Below are 17,429 nucleotides of genomic sequence, written 5' to 3'. Positions count from 1 at the left end.
GCAAAACCAATAGATGATGTTGAGCATCCTGTCCAGTTATTCAGCCAGCCAGTATCCGTATCAGTCAGTCAGTCCGTCAGTCAGTCCGTCAGTCAGTCTGTCAGTCGCTGTGGTGGGTGTACACACACGTTACTGTCATGCCCTCAAAGCACTAATACACAAATATAGACATAATTATTTTTTGCGATCTGTAGAATGGTAACATCTTTTTGTTGATATGACTATCTTTATTTTCATGAAGTCTTATCAGCCAGACAAATGAGAAGAGACAAAGGTTTGATGGAAATAGTTTTATAGCCTTTTCTTTGCTGTTTGTAACTGCAATAATCAGTTGGCACTTTAGAGCAGAAAGGTAGGCCTACAGCTAAAGAGAAGTTGATGTTAGCCACCAGAGTAGCTGTGGTGTGATCTGTGTTCTGTAGACCTGCATACTATCATGCTACTATATCACAATGTGTGCATTTATCAAAGGGCAATCAAGCAATATAGGCCTACGTCATAAAGGGAATATCAATTGATGTTTTTTTATTCAATGCTTTTTAGGCTAATATTCTTTTTATTTAATTTGTTTACGGTCTCTTTACACCTAGTTTAGTGAACCCATCAGATATTTGGTACCAGACCAGTCATTTATATATGTTTGTTATGAATTTGTCCATTACCTGCAGAAATTTAATATCTCCAGAAACTTTTCTGATAAACGCTCTCACACTTTTTTGACATTTTACAATAATTTATTTTCAAAGATTGGCTTGTTCAAAGGGACACCTATTACAATTGAAAGACAGTGTAAGCTGGTAATTACAGTAAAAAAGGAAAAGTACAAGATTTCTGCAGGACATCATTGGTGACCTCATGTTTTTGGATGTAGAGGATGTAATCAATATCATTAACGACCCTTTTTAGTAGACAATCACATTTTATTTCTGTTGGATGAAAGAAAGGAAGTGTGAGAACTTGAGTGGCACTAATATAATATATTATAATGAACTACAGTAGCACCAGTTGTAATATGTACTGTTAATGTGAACTGCAATGGCACCAAAGCCATTTGTGCTGGATGGAGTCTTTTTCTGACCAAGTGCACCAAAAAAGGTACTTTGAAATTTTAAATTTGGTGTGCTACTTTTCTTCGCCATCTACTTGTACTCTGTAAAAAGTTTCTACACTTCTTGTGCTTCTGCTACCCTAAGAATTAGCATTGTTAGCATTCCTGTTTGAAACAAATAGGTACCACTAGCTGCAAGACAACAAACTAGCTTGTGATTGCTGCTGGTACCTATTGGTTTCAATGCAGTGCACTAACATTGCTAACAAGGTGTTAGGGTAGCTTAAGGACAAATGTAGAAACTGTATAATTGCATTGTGAAGAAAGTTAAAGATGTCATTGTGAACTACAATGCCACCAAAGCTGACTGTATAACAGCTGTGTTGGTGCCTGAGACAAGCTGCTGGTCTTAAAGAGCTTCCAAATCTTTAAAGGATAATACCGGTGTGTTTGTTAAGTTTGCGCCAATCATCTGGGTTGCCTCCCTCTTTCACAGTATTCCTGCTGGTGTGTGCTCACAGTCAGCATAGTTGGAGATATCAGGGTTCGTTCTCCAACCGTCAGAAGAAAGCCATTTGTTGCCATTCATCTTTGTTCAGTATGAAAAACAACTTCCACAGACTTGAAAACTGCCCGAGCTAGACAATCCTTGACAGTAAACATGAAGCCTTAATTTGTTTTTGTCAAAGTTTCTGTTTTATTGTTATTTCATTGTGCCCTAATTCAGTGTTTTCTTACCAGTACATGCATTAGGTTACGCTCTGCTTACTATACCAATCACCTGAAATAATCCCTCAAAACATGTCACCTTACAAACTTTTTTGTCACATCCATGTCTTTTTATTTAGGGCATCTTAGCTGGAACAGCAGTTAATTTCAAGCTAGGTTTGACACAGTGAAGTTTGTATTTTAAAAATGAGAAAAATTGAGTAAATGTTCATTCATTTATTCATTTTCCATACCGATTATACCTATTCAGCATCGCAGGGCAAGTAAATGTTAAAATATGTAATTCCATATGGCATGCACTGCTAAATGATTGGGGAAAAAGGCATACATTGTAATTGGCTGTAACTCTAAATGACACCGGTATTCTCCTTTAAAGCCCACAGTTGACAAATATGTCCAAGCATGTCTCTCCTCAGCCCCTCCCTCCCTCTCTCATCCCTCCATCCATCACCTCAACCCTCTACCTCAGACTCTGTCAAACTGAATCCCCACCTCACAAAAGGAATAGTCTGTTTTTATTGGCCTGCTTCCCACAGTGAGAAAATTACATTACTCATTTTGGGTTTGAAAAAGCTAAGAGCCTTTGTTTAACACGATAAAACTGTCTGTGCATTTTAAATCGGTACATGGTGGAGGGAAACTGAGGAAGGGGCCGAGGTTCAGAGTGGGCATGCTGTCTAAGGGATAATGATGGGTAATAATGTGCTGCTATGTTTGGAGTTTATTCAGAAGCCAGTATTATGTAAAGTTATGAATGTTATGTTCCTCTTAATATGTGAAATGTTCTTTTAACCATAGATTGTGTTATTTTAACAATATCAGTCTTCTTTGAATCTTCTGTTGTTCTTCCTCTGTTCTGTTGTTCTTCTGTTCTTTAACTATTGTATATATTAGTTTTCTCTAGCTTTATATCATTTCTTAACAAAAGACTAGCTACAGTAAGGTCTGTTTCTGTGATAAGCCGTGAAGAGGTTGAGCTACTCATGTTTAGAGGTGATGATACTGGGGGTACATGGTTTTATTGGGATTACAAAATGGGATGTATGGAACAAAAGTACGAAGTAAAAAAGCCCAAAAAAAGGCTTTTTGTCAGAGCTGCCCAGTCAAATGGTCTCAAAGTGTCCATGTACCGCGGCCTGTAGATAGATAAAGAAATCACTGCATGTTATTCTTTCATACAGCCAGCCAGAGAATTGTATCTATTGCCATAGAAAAAGAAAGCACTTAACTACACACGCACATTACATTAGTCAAATGCACATGCTAGAATGTATGTCTATGCAACAGCAATAAGCCTGCTAATATGAAACGTATCTTAATGCACTAGGAAAAAGAAATCCACAACCACGCTTTAGAATGCAACGCCTAATGCCTCGGCTTGATCATCATGAGTCAGCGCTTTGCCTTGTAGAAATGACAGCATTAGCTGCCATGCTTGTCTCATTGCCTTATGTATGTACAGTATGCTTTGCTGTGTGTATATCCATATGATAATCATCATGGCTTGTGTTTCTAATATGATTCAATTTTGTACTTAATATGTTTTTGACTTTTTAATTGGTCACATTTACGGTTATAAGATGTGTGGGTAGTCACTGTACAGTATTTCAAGGTTTTGTGCTGAAGTTTTACATGTTTTTGTTTAAAGAAAATATGGTTTGAAATTAATTGACAGACTGGAATTTGTTTGCTGATTGAGTGTAACATCATTTAGCCACTGGACTGCCTCCTTTTGACGACATGCAACACCTCATCTCTACAAGGATTTCCACAGAGCAACTATGGTTGGTGATGGTGATTCAATAACCGTGCTATTGTTGTGACAAAATAAACACATTAGTCATGATCACAATGCTAGAGTGCTGTGTTTTATTTTAATGACGACCCTCATTAATCTGTCAAGAGTGACATCAAGATATTAATAAGGCCTTCAGGCAGAGCTATTTAGAAATGCAGAATAAACATGATCATCGTGTTACATATGCTATGGCAGTATAATTAATACATTATGAATTGAGTATAGTCACAGTCCTATATGTATAGTGTTGTAATTACTAGAGTCATGTAATGGCAGCGCTAATATACTGTCATATTGCGCTTAACATACTGATCAAATTATCTCAGTTCTAGTATATAATATGCTTGTGTCTGGATAAGACTATGTTCTTGGTCAGGTTTCTGGGTTAAAATAAGGACATGCTCTTACTCACCATGTTTGGTTAAATAATGATTAAAACTGGTGTTCCTACAGTATTTTTCCTAACGAATCATTGTGGAAGTCAGATGACAGACTAAAAGGAAGAGAAAGTAACCAGCTAAGACAGTCAGCATCTTCTGTGGTCAGTCATCCCTGGCACAATGCCTGACTTTTATGCCTCAGTACCTTAGTAAAATACTGTCTTTCATGAAGCTATTTGAAACAAATCATTAAAAACAAGAGAGTGAAGAACATCAAATTCACTGGAAAACTCCTGATAACCTGATAACTACATCAACATCTGTCTTATCGCACCAGACTATCAAGATAATCATTCAATTTGATTGTGTGGCTTTATGTCAGAATGACGGCAAATGATTGTCTTGATTTTTCCAATTTAAATAAAATGTTTAAAAAAAAAAAAAGTTTTTTCACAAAATGTGTTAATTTCAATATACTTATCCTAGAAACAAAATGATGCTTACGCCTCATTAAGAGACAAAAGAAAAATAGAAAAATAACAATGTGACCCTTTGAGCTCTTCATATTAGCCTCTCTCAGCAGTAGACCTAAAGGTGTTTGAGAAATGTTATGGCCAAGAAACAAATATAAAGAACATTAGAATGACATTAGGAAATGATCCATAACTACCTAGACACAAGATGGACATTAGAGAGTCAAAAAGTGTGCAGATTTCTTACATGTGATGATATCAGTGAGGGTAACAGATGAGTGAATCACATAACAAAGGGGTGACAAACCCCAAAGAGGAGGGTGAACTTCAGCCCCACCTAGCGCTCCGTCTGCAGTAGTGCAGCTGGCTGACTGTCCCACAGTATGCTCCCACTGCACCAAACTCACTCATTGTATTTTTGCCAGCCTAGCTGTGACAATAGAGAACTATTTTGTTGCCCCAATCATTTCACTGGCTTAGTTGTGGGAATACATTACACAACATACACACCGCAAGACTGTGACAAATCAGAAGGTTTGAAGAATCGCAGATGTTGCCGGTTTTGAATCACATGAGCGAAGCGCATGTGACCAGCTCACGTGGTTCCAGTGGATAAAGTGCGGGGGGCGAGGGGCTGTTTTCAATCATTTACATTCTCATCAGGCGATACCGAGGCGGAAGGATCGATTCCCACCAACACCCGACCAACAAGGTACAGGTAACACGAGCGGCGCTTTGTTCCTAGAGCCATTAAAGCGGGGCTCGTCATTCAGCTCCACGTATGTACAATTTGTTTACATGGTGCTCGCGGGCTAAATCTGTTCCGTGTTACATAAACAAGTTGTGTAAAATACTTTATGCTCAAATGCTGTGTAGAGCTGACCTCGGACAGTTTTATTGAAGAGCCATTTAAGTGTTTGTTGCAGCAGTTCCGCGGTGTTCTGGCCTGGGTGGTGTGTGTTGTTTTGACCGTCTGCCCCACTTATGCTCAATGAGCAGAGGTGGTAAACCTTCAGCAGTGGATTTAAGTATTGGTGTCTAACCTCTCCAGACACTAACGACCCGTGTGAGTTTTAATTTTTAAAACCCAGGACGGACAGAAACTAGCCTATCAAAGTGGGACAATTAAGTCCGGTTTTATTTCATTATTTGTAAAATGAGACAGTCTACCCCGTTACATGGGACAGGCAGTAGGCTTATTTCCATAGAAAAGAAAACCAAAACTTAAAACCTGAAGTTAAAATGAATCTGATACATAAAACTGTTCAACAGCCCAGTATGATGACCAACAAGAAAATGGAAAGCGAAACTGTAATTGGACCTTGAACAGTAAATGATATCTCTTATTTCGTTTGGCGTTTGGCGTTGAACTTATCAGTGATACAGCAGAGTGCCAGAGAAGGGACAGTAAACAGCAGTGGGGAGAAGTGTATTAGTCATATTGTCACATTATCACTTCCTTTCCTGTCAATAAGCCCTCAGAATGGGACAAGGGGAAGGAGGAAAGTGTTTTTCCATCTCAGCGGGGACACAGAGAACAAACCAACCAGTTTTATAGCTTAATATTGTAGAATTAGGAGCTGTGAGGATCTTCAGATGTTGAATTAAAAGGTTTAGGCCAGATGGAAGATGCAGGAGAAGACAGTATCAGGCATCATTCAGGATTGAGGATGCAACACAATGGCGTGGAGAGAGACTACTTTCAGGCTTGTCCAGTCTTTTGCTGATTCTTCCAGGCAAGATGATGTACTTGCACTCAAGGTGTTGTTAACCATCGATTCTGACTGTGATGATGGACTCCTCACACAATATTCTTTGGTGCAGTTTGTTAGACTTGAAGAATCAAAATGTAGCCTATCAAAAAATGTTAGCATGACATGAGAGGGAGCTTTAAATGAATGAATGTCTTTCACTGCTTTGCCCCACCTACAGTACTTTCAAAATCTGGTGCCGAGGTCTGATCAAAAACTTAGCTTGAAGCCTGTTTCTCATTCACAGATGGACCTGAGCTAATCAATATTGTACAACTTGTGTGTGCCTTTTCATATTTAGAATAGATGTAGCTTTGAACCATCGTAAAACTGTGACTATCATGGAGTATGGATCACTTTCACACATCATTTAGGCAAAAGATGAAGCTGAAAACGATGTTCAAGGCAACTTTAGGCCATACAAACCTCTTCTGGCCTTAAAAACCGCAGCTTTTATCCCAACTCGACTCGACCCAACACTATGAGGGTTATGATGGGTAGATGGTCAGTGGTTCTGCTGGAAAATGAGTTTGGTGAGAAGCAGTTTTCATTTCCTTTGTCTGTGGCTTTGGGTCTGCCATAGAGAGAGGAAATGACAGCCTCGTCACCTTTTGTCTTCATCTCAAACCTCCCACAGTGAACGTCACATGCTGTAGTCTGTCAGCAAGATGCTGAATGGAGCCACAGGTTTGGAAATGACACGAGTCATATTCCACTAGCTGTTGATATTGCTGTTATGTGAAAACATCATAACTCCAATTTTGGTGATTTTCATTTTTTCCCTTCAGTTGAAAAAGTACATGGTCCTCCATGGGTTGAGAAAATCTTAGCCTTTTGAAACCCTTTAAAATTTCATTGAATCTAGTGTCAAAAATGCACTGTCATCAAGCTAAAAACTAGGCTGTTTTTCTTAGTTCCTGAAAAGTTGACATTTTGGAGATAAAAGGTTTTCACATGACTGCAACGTGTTTAACATCATGATCCTGCAGTATGACTCGGCAGTTTAAGGTTTGCTTATGTGAGTCTAGCTCTGACACAGTGAGTGGAAACTCTGTTGGAAATAACTGATATATGATATGATACTGGTATTCCTTTTAACTAGGTAGGGGAGGCTGAGGGTCCACTTCCCAAAATCAAGTCAAATTTGCAGCTAAAAGGCTGTTTTGTGCAAGAAGAGGATGAATCACTTCTCTAAAAAACAAGAAGAAAAAATCCTTGGTGGCTCTCAAACGTCTCTTAAAACCACAATTATATTTTCATTGATTTTTTTCTGGTTAAACTAAAACTGATTTTGCAAATTTGTTGTAGAATTTACCTGGTTTTTACACTATTTTTTCCCCAGCATACCTTATTTTACATGCAGTTGAACTTTAGCAACAGCAGCAGGTTTACAGTACAGGCAGTAGGATACCCATTTCTCCACAGTAGTTGCAACACCTATTGAAAGATTAGATTTTGAACCTGGTGAGTGGGAGGATGTCAAGTGGGACTTCATGTAATTTTATTAGGGCACAGGTGTTGTTCTCTAAGGGGGAATTTTCCATTCTTACTTCCTTGTGTGTGCGTGTGTGTACTTGTTCCTGTTGATCGTTCATTCTGTTGAATCATGTGATCTCACACCAGTTTGTTACACTGGAATTCATATTCTGTATATTCTCTCTCTGCCTCAGCTCGACTGTAGATCAGGAGTGTTCAACCGAGCGTCATGGCGGGCCGAGAGTCTGCAGGTTTTCATTCCAGACAAACACTGCAGCAGCTCATTCCACTGATTAGCACACCTTCAACCAGAGAGGAGGAACTAATCAGTGAAGTCACCTGCTGTAGTCTCACACTTTGGCCCTCTGTGGCGCACGGTTGATTACTCCTGCTCTAGGTGTTTTTCATGCGAGTCTCTTCTAATTTTTTGTGCAATAGAAACTGGACATGCCCAAACAGGTGTGTTGACTTTTTGGGTGTCTTTGCTAAACCAGATATTTTCCCCCAGAGCCATCTGTGTAAAAGTCATGCCATTGTAATCCCTGAGAGCCAATTGAGTCCAGATAAAATAATGTTGGCAAGGGAGTGACGCAGTTCCAGCTGATAAGCAGTTTTGGTGAATACTGCTGAAACTAAATGTGGTGAAATAACAATTGAATCACTGCTTGCTTAAATAATCTCAATCCTCAGTGGCATAATTTTTCTGACACAAGGTTTTGTTCTCCCCTCCTGCTACTCAACCTTAAGTGTAACTGCCAACAATGTCATGTATTGTCCCTTCTTATCAGGGGTGGAAGCCTGTCAGTTTATCCTATTGAGCCCTGTAGTCGTTTTCAGAGGAGTTTATAGCGTCTGTTCTGCTATTTATTTGTAAGGCCTGACTGGTTTAGAAGATCCTTTTTTATTCTGAGCACACGCCATCCTGCCATTTAGGCTATAGTATGATCTCAGTATCTCTAATGGGCCAGGTCGCTCTTGACTTTGCCTCGCTCTGGAATTGATTGGTTATGTCCGGTCTCGGATCACAGTAGTGCATTTCACCTCTGGTAATGTGGTCTGCACACCGTTTGAGGGGGAGCTTTTTAAAATATACCATTTGGTGGATGCTTTTATATGCATTTGTAGTGTGGATGGCACTTTATCCAAAGAGTTTGGGAGTATTATGAGTACGGATTTTTATTAGAAGTGCCTTTTAGTGGGAACTGAACCCCAAACCTATGTGATATCCATTGATTTTTAGTGAGGAACGCTAATGCTGTCTCATAGAAGCAGTTTTGTACTGCTGTCCTTGATTGTGTGTATGTAGTGGCTAGGTTTAAGGAATTAGTTGAAGTCAGTGGACTGTGTGTTTGTACCTGTACACCTGGATAACTGCTGACACTGAGCCTCTTACATTCTGTTGTTTTACTCCTGGAAAGGTCTCTTGACTAGCATGGCTGGAGATAAGATTGTCTGCTGGACCTCTCTGTACACGGTGTACAAGGTTTTCTACTTGTAACTGCAGCCAGGCAGATAGTGTCTCATCAGCTGTGAAGCTAGTTGTTTTCCCTGCCAAGAGTCTTTGGCATGTAAGTGGGGATAAGCTGTTTTTCTCAGGCTTGCGTTTATTTTAAATATACAGAAGTCTCTCTTTACTGTTGACCTTTTGTTATCAATGGAGTTTTCATAAAACTGCCCATACCCCCATCTTACTGTAACACCTCTTCCTTATTCCATTCTTACATTTCAATAGAACAGTGTTGTTCCCATTGAAATATAGGCTAATAATTATATGCACTTGTCTCCACAGTTGGGTATGTTTTTATTCTTCATCCTTGTGAGGACATTGTTATCCAAACAGTCGATAGTTGAGCGAAAATCAAGCGTTTTTGTCTTAAATTTGAATACGGCCTACGGTATGTTTGTTAGAATTGGTTTTAGGTGTTAAGTTAATGCAATTGAATTACCATACCTCACAGGTATAGCATATGTGATGTGAATACCCAATAAATCTCTTCATTCCTCTTTCCTTTTCATTCTGTATCTCTCAGGCAAAATGTGGCGTGCAGCCTTCCTGTTATTGGCTGCCAGCTTGTCAGTCAGCCTGGCCAGACCCCGCCTCCAACCACTGTCCAATGAGATGGTCAACTACATCAATAAGGTCAACACTACCTGGAAGGTGAGCTGTGTTTGTTTTTTCTAAATTATCCTTGCTTCTCTCTGCATTTGGACTCTTTTGCTTCAAAATTTGAAGGAGAAAAAAATGCACACTGTGGATTTCTGTGTCAGTGGGTCTGAAACTCGACACCTAATGATCAGTCAGCTTTTTCCTGTCAAATCTACTTCAAAATGCATTGTTAGACAAATTTCTCCAACACCAGTATACTGAAATGCCAGAACATTATAGCTATATACTGTACTTGCATGTTTGAGTGAGCAACTATCCAGGAAGTAGTAAGGTAAAAAGCTTCCTGTGATGGTAAAATTATTCATGAAAACAAGCAAGAAAGCAGTTACAGGATGCTGGCTCTTAACAAAACCCGTCATTATGTTCCAGTGGATTGTCGTCGTAAATAGAATACACTGTATGAAACGTATGAGTTTCTTTAAGACTACAAAGGAGAAGGGTGAGAAGTTTTGGGACAAATAGGTGATGTACTAGACCAGGAGTGAGACTGACCGCTCAAAATCTGCCAAAACATCGAAAAACTTAAATATACTGGTGACTGTAACTTTATTGATGTCTGTGATGAACCAACTAAACCCGTAAGATTAATGTAAATGAGCAATCTCATGTCTGTTATTTATGAAGAATTTGGGGGGGGGGGGGGAGCGATAATAAAATTAAACTCACAGAAAATGGAAACTTAAGTGACACTCCAAGCAGATCAGTGCTTGGGCTTCTATATAATGTTTTTTTGACCCAGTCTTGTCGCCTGAACCCCTCAGAGCTGCACATTAGCGCAAAGCGCTACATTAGTTTAGCTATACAAGGAGTTTTGTCTGTCTAAGTCTCCCTCCTCTGTTGCAGGCCGGCCACAACTTCCATAATGTCGACTACAGTTATGTCAAGAGACTCTGTGGTACGATGCTCAAAGGACCGAAGCTGCCCAACATGTGAGTGTCACATCATATACATAGATTCTGTGTGGGTGGGTGTGAAGTGTGTTTGTATAAAGTGCATGGGTGTGAACACAACTGAGATGAATTTCAGCTGCAACTTCTGCATCCAGACCAGAGTGAAAGCAACTTTTTTTTCGCTCTGTTCTACATCCCTCAATCATGCATGCACTTTAATTTGTGTTGGTGGTGGTAGTTGCTGCTACTACTGTCCTGTAGCTGGAAGGTCCCAGGTTTGATTCTCACAGCAGTCAATGATCAAGACCCTGTTCCCCTACCTGCTCCCTCATTTTGAGTCACACAGATAAGGGCATCAGCTATATGCCTAAATTGTACTAGCACACAGTAGTGGTAGTCATAGTATAAACCCAAAGATATTTGACTCTGTATATTGTTGTGTTTTCCTCTGCAGGGTCCAGTACGCTGGAGACATGAAGCTGCCTAAGAACTTTGACTCCAGAGAGCAGTGGCCCAACTGTCCCACCCTGAAGGAGATCAGAGACCAGGGATCCTGTGGATCCTGCTGGGTGAGGGAACACACACTGTTTAAATGGTGCCAACATGTTTTACTGGGGTTGAGGATCACCTTTTTTTATTTTTACATTTTATGTAGGATCAGATTGTTTGTATGGAATATAGTTTTTTTTTTTTAAATTTTTTTATATTGATTGTGAATAGATGAGAGAAATCCTCTATCCTGTTATTGTGCTTAGCACACACTGCAATTTGGCATTCGCATTTATCCAACATAAGTAGGTGTCTCTGATCACTGAAGTCAGGTTACCAGTATTCTACAGGTTCCTACAGGTCATGGATAGCCTTGAAAGTACTTTATTAAAAATTAAAATATACACTTGAATTGATCAATATGCCTCAGCTCTCTGGACTTCTCTCTGTCCTAGCATCAACACTTCACGGCCTGAAGAAAACCATGTGATGGATATTTGTATTGATATAGCAGCAGTGTTCAGTTTTAAAATGAATGATTTAACCAGGATTTCCTGACTTGACAATGAGTAAAAACATGATGCCTCTACTTTTGACCAATGTCATGCCGTACCTCAAAACCATGCCAGGTTTTATAGTCCTTGAATTTCACCAAACAAGACCTTTAAATTCATTGAATGAATTTGATGTTCATGTGACTGGTTGTAACTTACTTTCTCCAGTTATCATTAGAAGACCACTGCCAGACCATGTTCCTAGTTTGATGGGTTTAACTTTCCTTTCGTGTGTGTGTGTGTGTATGTATTGGTTGTTCTGCCCACAGGCGTTTGGCGCTGCAGAAGCCATCTCAGACCGCGTGTGTATCCACAGCAACGCCAAGGTCAGCGTGGAGATTTCCTCAGAGGACCTGCTGACCTGCTGCCGCGGCTGTGGCATGGGGTGAGAGGCAGCCGTGTGTCAACACGGCTTTTACCGCCTTGTGGTGTTCAAACGTCCCCAGGAGAAAACAGCACTGACCTATCTGGACTCTGGGTCCAGATAGGCGGTTAGACTGGTTGAAACTAGAGTCAACGTTGGGTATTTGGTGGGAGGAGAGAATGAATCACACCAATACAATGTCCTCACAAGTGAGTGAGCTACTTTGAGGAAATGGAAGCCTGATATTTACTTTTAGAGTGAAGTGGGGGTAGGGCTATGGAATGCATAGTGATTGTCTATGATAAAGAAAAAAACATATATAAATATGAAAATTTGGGATTTACCTTTTTTTTTTTTTTTTTTTTTTTTTTTTTTTTTTTTTAAAAGGTGCAATGGTGGCTACCCCTCAGCTGCCTGGGAATTCTGGACCAGTGAGGGATTGGTGTCTGGAGGTCTCTATGACTCCCACATTGGTGAGTTATAGTTATGTGTGTGTGTTTGGTCTCTGACTCCTGCATTGATGCAAGTGTTAGTGTGTGTGTGTGTCTTCTACATCTCCAGCGGCATCTTTGTGTGTACAGGTTGCCGGCCCTACACCATCGCCCCCTGTGAGCACCATGTGAACGGTACCAGGCCTCCCTGCACCGGGGAGGGGGGAGACACACCCGAGTGCACCAACCAGTGTGAGGCTGGATACACACCTGCCTACAAACAGGACAAACACTTTGGTAAGAAAGGCATCAGCAATAGTCTTGATCTTCATGCATAAATGAACAAAAAAGCCTTTTTCTTCATGTATACATACAGCCTCACTGGGATCTGGTGAGCACAACAGAAGAGAGGCACACAGTATTTGAAGCACAGCCACTTCTTTGCATATCGCTGGGTCATGTGAAGATATCGGAACTCCAATTTTTCCGAAACCCTTTGAAAACCCATTGGATAAACTCAAAGATGCATGGTGATCAATCTGACAACAAGGCTGTTTTTCTTAGTTCCTGAAAAGTTGCCATTTGGGAGATGGAAGGTTTTCACCTGACAGCAACGATATGTATCCCACCATGCATGGTTTGCTTTATGACTACACACACATACTGGTAAGCAGACAGGCAGACAGGCCCACACACTGTATTTAACATTCCTGAAAGAACATTTTCATATTCTTTGCATATGTTTCCTCCCCACTGAACATTTATTTGCACATTTAGGCATACACAGTCAGATATTCATCAGTTATTTCTCTATATACAGCCTCCCTTGAATACCTTTTTTAATAAATGCAACTGCATACAGCTACTGACCGGCATACACAGTGTTTGATAAATCTCTGACAGAAAATACTTTTCTTGCCTATGCATCCAGTCTTGTCATAGCCCCATTGATCACTATATGCATGCATGTGCCACAAACAGTATTTCATGTCCCTCAAAGACAAAGCCCAACCTTGCCATGATACAGTCAGTATAACTGTATACACACACACACACACACACACACACACACACACACACACACACACACACACACACACGTACAGTACAGAATCCTAACCCAAAGTGCTGTGTTGTAGGTAAGAGGTCTTACAGCGTACCATCAGAAACGGAGCAGATTCAGAGTGAGATCTATAAGAACGGCCCAGTAGAGGGAGCCTTCACTGTCTTCGAAGACTTCCTGCTTTACAAGACTGGTGAGAACGCACACACACACACTTACAAACCGGAGAATATATATATATATATATATATATATATATATATATACATTGTCGTTATCTCCCTCCCTTCCTGCCCCCCCCCCCCCCCCCTCTCTTTCTCTTGTTTCTCACTTTTTTGTTTCCTTGTCTAAAGGTGTGTATCAGCATGTGTCTGGCTCTGCGCTGGGTGGCCACGCCATTAAGGTCCTGGGCTGGGGGGAGGAGGATGGCGTTCCCTACTGGCTGTGTGCCAACTCCTGGAACACCGACTGGGGAAATAACGGTACACACACTATATACTCACACTCTGAGATGCATACACACACTTTATACTTAAAAACATGCACTTGTTGGCCTTGGTCAAACGTGTTTTATTTTTTTTCCTTTTTAACACACCTGTGAGGTCAAATAAAAGTCAATCACAAGCACTGAATAGATTCCTGTGTTAACTGTCTGCCTGTCTGTGTGTTTCTGGTCTGCAGGGTTCTTCAAGATCCTGCGTGGGGAGGATCACTGTGGCATCGAATCTGAGATCGTAGCGGGGATCCCCCAGTAAAATGTAAGCTAACAACGCATATTGGGGACGTAAAATATTATCATCAAACAAACCCAAGTTTACTGTGTGTATGCACAACACGGTCAGCCATGATGCAGGCTATTGTGCTTGTAAAATTTCCATTCCTCAACAGTTTTACGAGTGTATGGAGGCGGCCTGAATGTGTCATAAGTCTGTCATGGGTTTCCTCTTCACCTGCCTCCTGTTTTCTGCTCTAGGTTTTGAGCTGCAGTGTCATTACATAATCACTAGAGGGCGACGCACTCCCACCTGCCTGCACTGGAACACGACCATGTATAACAATCCAGTCCTTGTGGTTTAAAAACCAACACTGTTGTGTTTGTTTGTGTGTTTGTTTGTTTTTTTTTAGTTGAAGGTGGCTGTTAATGAATGAGCTGTGATACAGTACTTCACCTCTCCAGCAAATGTCAATCAAGGAAAGGTTGCACAGGAGGGAAATGGTATTTTCTTTTTAGACAAATCTCAAAGTGTCTCTCATCCTCTCAAGCAGACTGAACCACTATTGTTCAATCAGGTTTTGCCCTCTCGCCTTTCCACATTCTTCTGCACGGATGCAAACATGTGGGCCAGGTGAAAACAATATAGCTAATGATTGACAGAAATGGAGCACAGGAGGTCATTTTGTTCAAATTTGTCTAAAGATTTTTAATGATCACAACATTCATATTGATTGCCATTTTTATCCAACATTATCCCTCATTGCAGACCCGACCCCTCCATAAGATGTAGACCTACTTAACACATTTGGTGCCTGTTGGTGTTTTTAAACTTTGAGTATCAATTGAGAGATGGAGCAATTTGTTTGTTTGTTTTTAAAATATGGATGGAAATGAGATGAGTGTGCTGTTTTTATTGTTGTCTCTGCCTGTAATGATCAAAGTATTGCCACATAATTGTATTGTGTACTTCAGTAAATAAATAAACTTCTTATACTTTGATTCCCAAAGGTGTTTCTTTTTTTATTTGTCTTTACTTATTGAATAATGTATTTTTTTTTTTTTTTTTTAAAAACGATCTGTAATGACCAGGTTGATTTCTAGCCTCACAAGCCAGATGAGGAAGCACCACATCTATCATTTAACATGTGAGCCAATGCTATTCTTTTGGTAGTTAATTAACACCATTACTACCATAGGGACATTGTGACCTTATCCAGGGTGACCCCCCCCACCCCTTCCTCCCCTTTTATATGTGAGTAGATTTTCTGGGTGAAAATTGTTGGTGCCACACAAATCTCATTAAATTATGAAAGCACAAACAATCCATGAAGTATCTCATATGTGTTGTAAGTGAGCAGTTCCAGAATATAGGGGAAAAAAATGGGAATTTATATTTTCTGGTAGATCCCTTTTGAGATGTAAATTCACTACCGACTGGGGTACCCGCAGACCCCAGAGGTATACTTTTTGTCATATCTCACAGGTGCTTTATTCTATCATTCCAATTTTTCATGACTTTGTCGATCAATTTGTTCCTAATGACTTCATATCATTGTTTTCTGTTTCTGTTTTAATTAGTGCTTTTTAAAAATACCAATGTATTGGGGTCCTTGGGGACCCCAGTCAAAAGCACCCAACTCCGCCTATGCAGTTTTAATAGATGGAACTATTTATTGAGTTCATGTTTGCCATGGGTCCTAATTTAAAGTATCACACACTATCAGGGGGGGTAGGGGCACTCTGTCAGTCATTTTGAAGGAGACAAACACAGATGCAGCAGACACAGATTTCCTCATGTGCTCTGTCGATGACCCCAAATACTGCTGATTTTGCTGCCATCGCTGCCTTCATCATCCGGATGGGGAACTTCCCAGATTGGAAGTTTTCAGAACGTGGCCGACGTCGCCGGATCTACCTGAGACAGCTGGGGCATGCCCCGGTCATGCCCTGGTCATGCCACACATGAAGAGGAGAGCTGGTACTGCCACGCCCCAAGCTCCAATCCGAGCAGCAATGACCATCATGGGAGTGAGGAAAACTCCACCTGCTGCTGTGGACGCTCGGCTGGGAAATCTACTCGAAAAAGGTGTTGCCTTTGCTCCCGAAACACAGACAGGAAGGTAGCAAATGTTTGTTCCTCCTGCCACATGCCAGTATGCCCTGAGCATAGCATGAGCCAAATCGTGTGCTATAACTGCCTGTAGCGTGTGGTGTTCATAGTTCTATGTAAACACCATTCATTTTACATTATGTACAAATTGAAAAATCTAAATTTGAATTACATTTATTCAACCTTTATTTTGACAGGGAGTCATACTGAGACCAAGGTCTCTATCTACTTTTGTATTGAAAGACAAGTAAAATTAAAAAGTGTTGAAGTTTGAATGACTGTGGGTTTATTTCAATTATTTTATATTAGGGTCAAAATGACCCCGGTTGGTTTCACCATATAAATATAACACAAATGTTTACTTGAAATTACTGAAAACTAAATGATACCAGAATCAAAGGATGGTAAATAAGCTTTTAAGTACTAATGTGGATTGTAGTTGGGATAAAAGCTGCAATTTGTATTAAAGAAAAGTATATATTTTCGTTTTACACAACATGCAAATTAAATGTAACTTTCCTAAAATAATAATAATCTGTTTTGTTTTTTTTCAGATGACATTAATTACATAACTAATAATGTTTTGAGAAGAAATAAGTTAACATTTTGCTATGATGGTTGTTTCTTACAGTAGTTTATTCTTGGGGTCCCCAGGAACCCCAGTCGTAGGCCTTGTATGTTAAATATTTTGGTAGGATGAGGGTTAAAAAGACAGAAACTTTTACTTTTGATCCCAATGTTATTGCATTTTGTAATAAACATTCTAAGCATTAAAAGTTAAGATATTTTTCACTTGTTTACTTCAGTGATTAGCTGTCGATTTGTAGGCTAATATTCGTAAGATTCCCAACCAACATTATGGTAAATATGCAGCTTTTCCCAAACTGTGGACCCCCTGTGGTTCACGGGTCTGTTTCTGGTGGGTCCCCACATGTAACGCTTATAGCTTTAGGCTACTTTGATATCCAAATTTTACAATTTTGGTATCGGT

General features: G+C 40.1%; 1 protein-coding gene across 3 annotated transcripts; it reads left to right on the top strand.

The window, feature by feature from the left end:
- The first annotated feature begins 5,002 nt into the window (after positions 1-5,002).
- On the top strand, positions 5,003-15,335 carry ctsba (cathepsin Ba). Of its 3 annotated transcripts, none has more exons than XM_071909418.2 (11): positions 5,003-5,146; positions 9,686-9,813; positions 10,666-10,751; positions 11,167-11,281; positions 12,025-12,140; positions 12,507-12,592; positions 12,701-12,847; positions 13,690-13,806; positions 13,967-14,095; positions 14,295-14,371; positions 14,587-15,335. In XM_071909418.2, exons 2-10 carry the CDS (start codon positions 9,691-9,693, stop codon positions 14,366-14,368), a joined length of 993 nt encoding a protein of 330 aa, XP_071765519.1. In that variant the 5' UTR covers positions 5,003-5,146; positions 9,686-9,690; the 3' UTR covers positions 14,369-14,371; positions 14,587-15,335. The 3 variants fall into 3 exon arrangements, with proteins under 3 accessions (XP_071765519.1, XP_071765517.1, XP_071765520.1); XM_071909416.2 differs by having other exon boundaries at positions 5,017-5,140; XM_071909419.2 differs by having other exon boundaries at positions 5,072-5,207.
- Positions 15,336-17,429: the final 2,094 nt, after the last annotated feature.

This window comes from Centroberyx gerrardi, chromosome 1 (genome assembly GCF_048128805.1).
Source record: "Centroberyx gerrardi isolate f3 chromosome 1, fCenGer3.hap1.cur.20231027, whole genome shotgun sequence".
NCBI lineage: Eukaryota > Metazoa > Chordata > Actinopteri > Beryciformes > Berycidae > Centroberyx > Centroberyx gerrardi.
Note: the sequence above shows the minus strand (reverse complement) of the source record. Positions and strands in the feature narration are given on the sequence as shown.

What these genes read in the sequence shown, in the direction of transcription:
- ctsba (XM_071909418.2), top strand. Translation starts at nt 9,691, where the DNA reads ATGTGGCGTGCAGCCTTCCTGTTATTGGCTGCCAGCTTGTCAGTCAGC. An exon ending in TGCCGCGGCTGTGGCATGGG is followed by an intron (nt 12,141 to 12,506) that starts GTGAGAGGCAGC and finishes TTTTTTTAAAAG; the next exon opens with GTGCAATGGTGGCTACCCCT. An exon ending in CAAACAGGACAAACACTTTG is followed by an intron (nt 12,848 to 13,689) that starts GTAAGAAAGGCA and finishes GCTGTGTTGTAG; the next exon opens with GTAAGAGGTCTTACAGCGTA.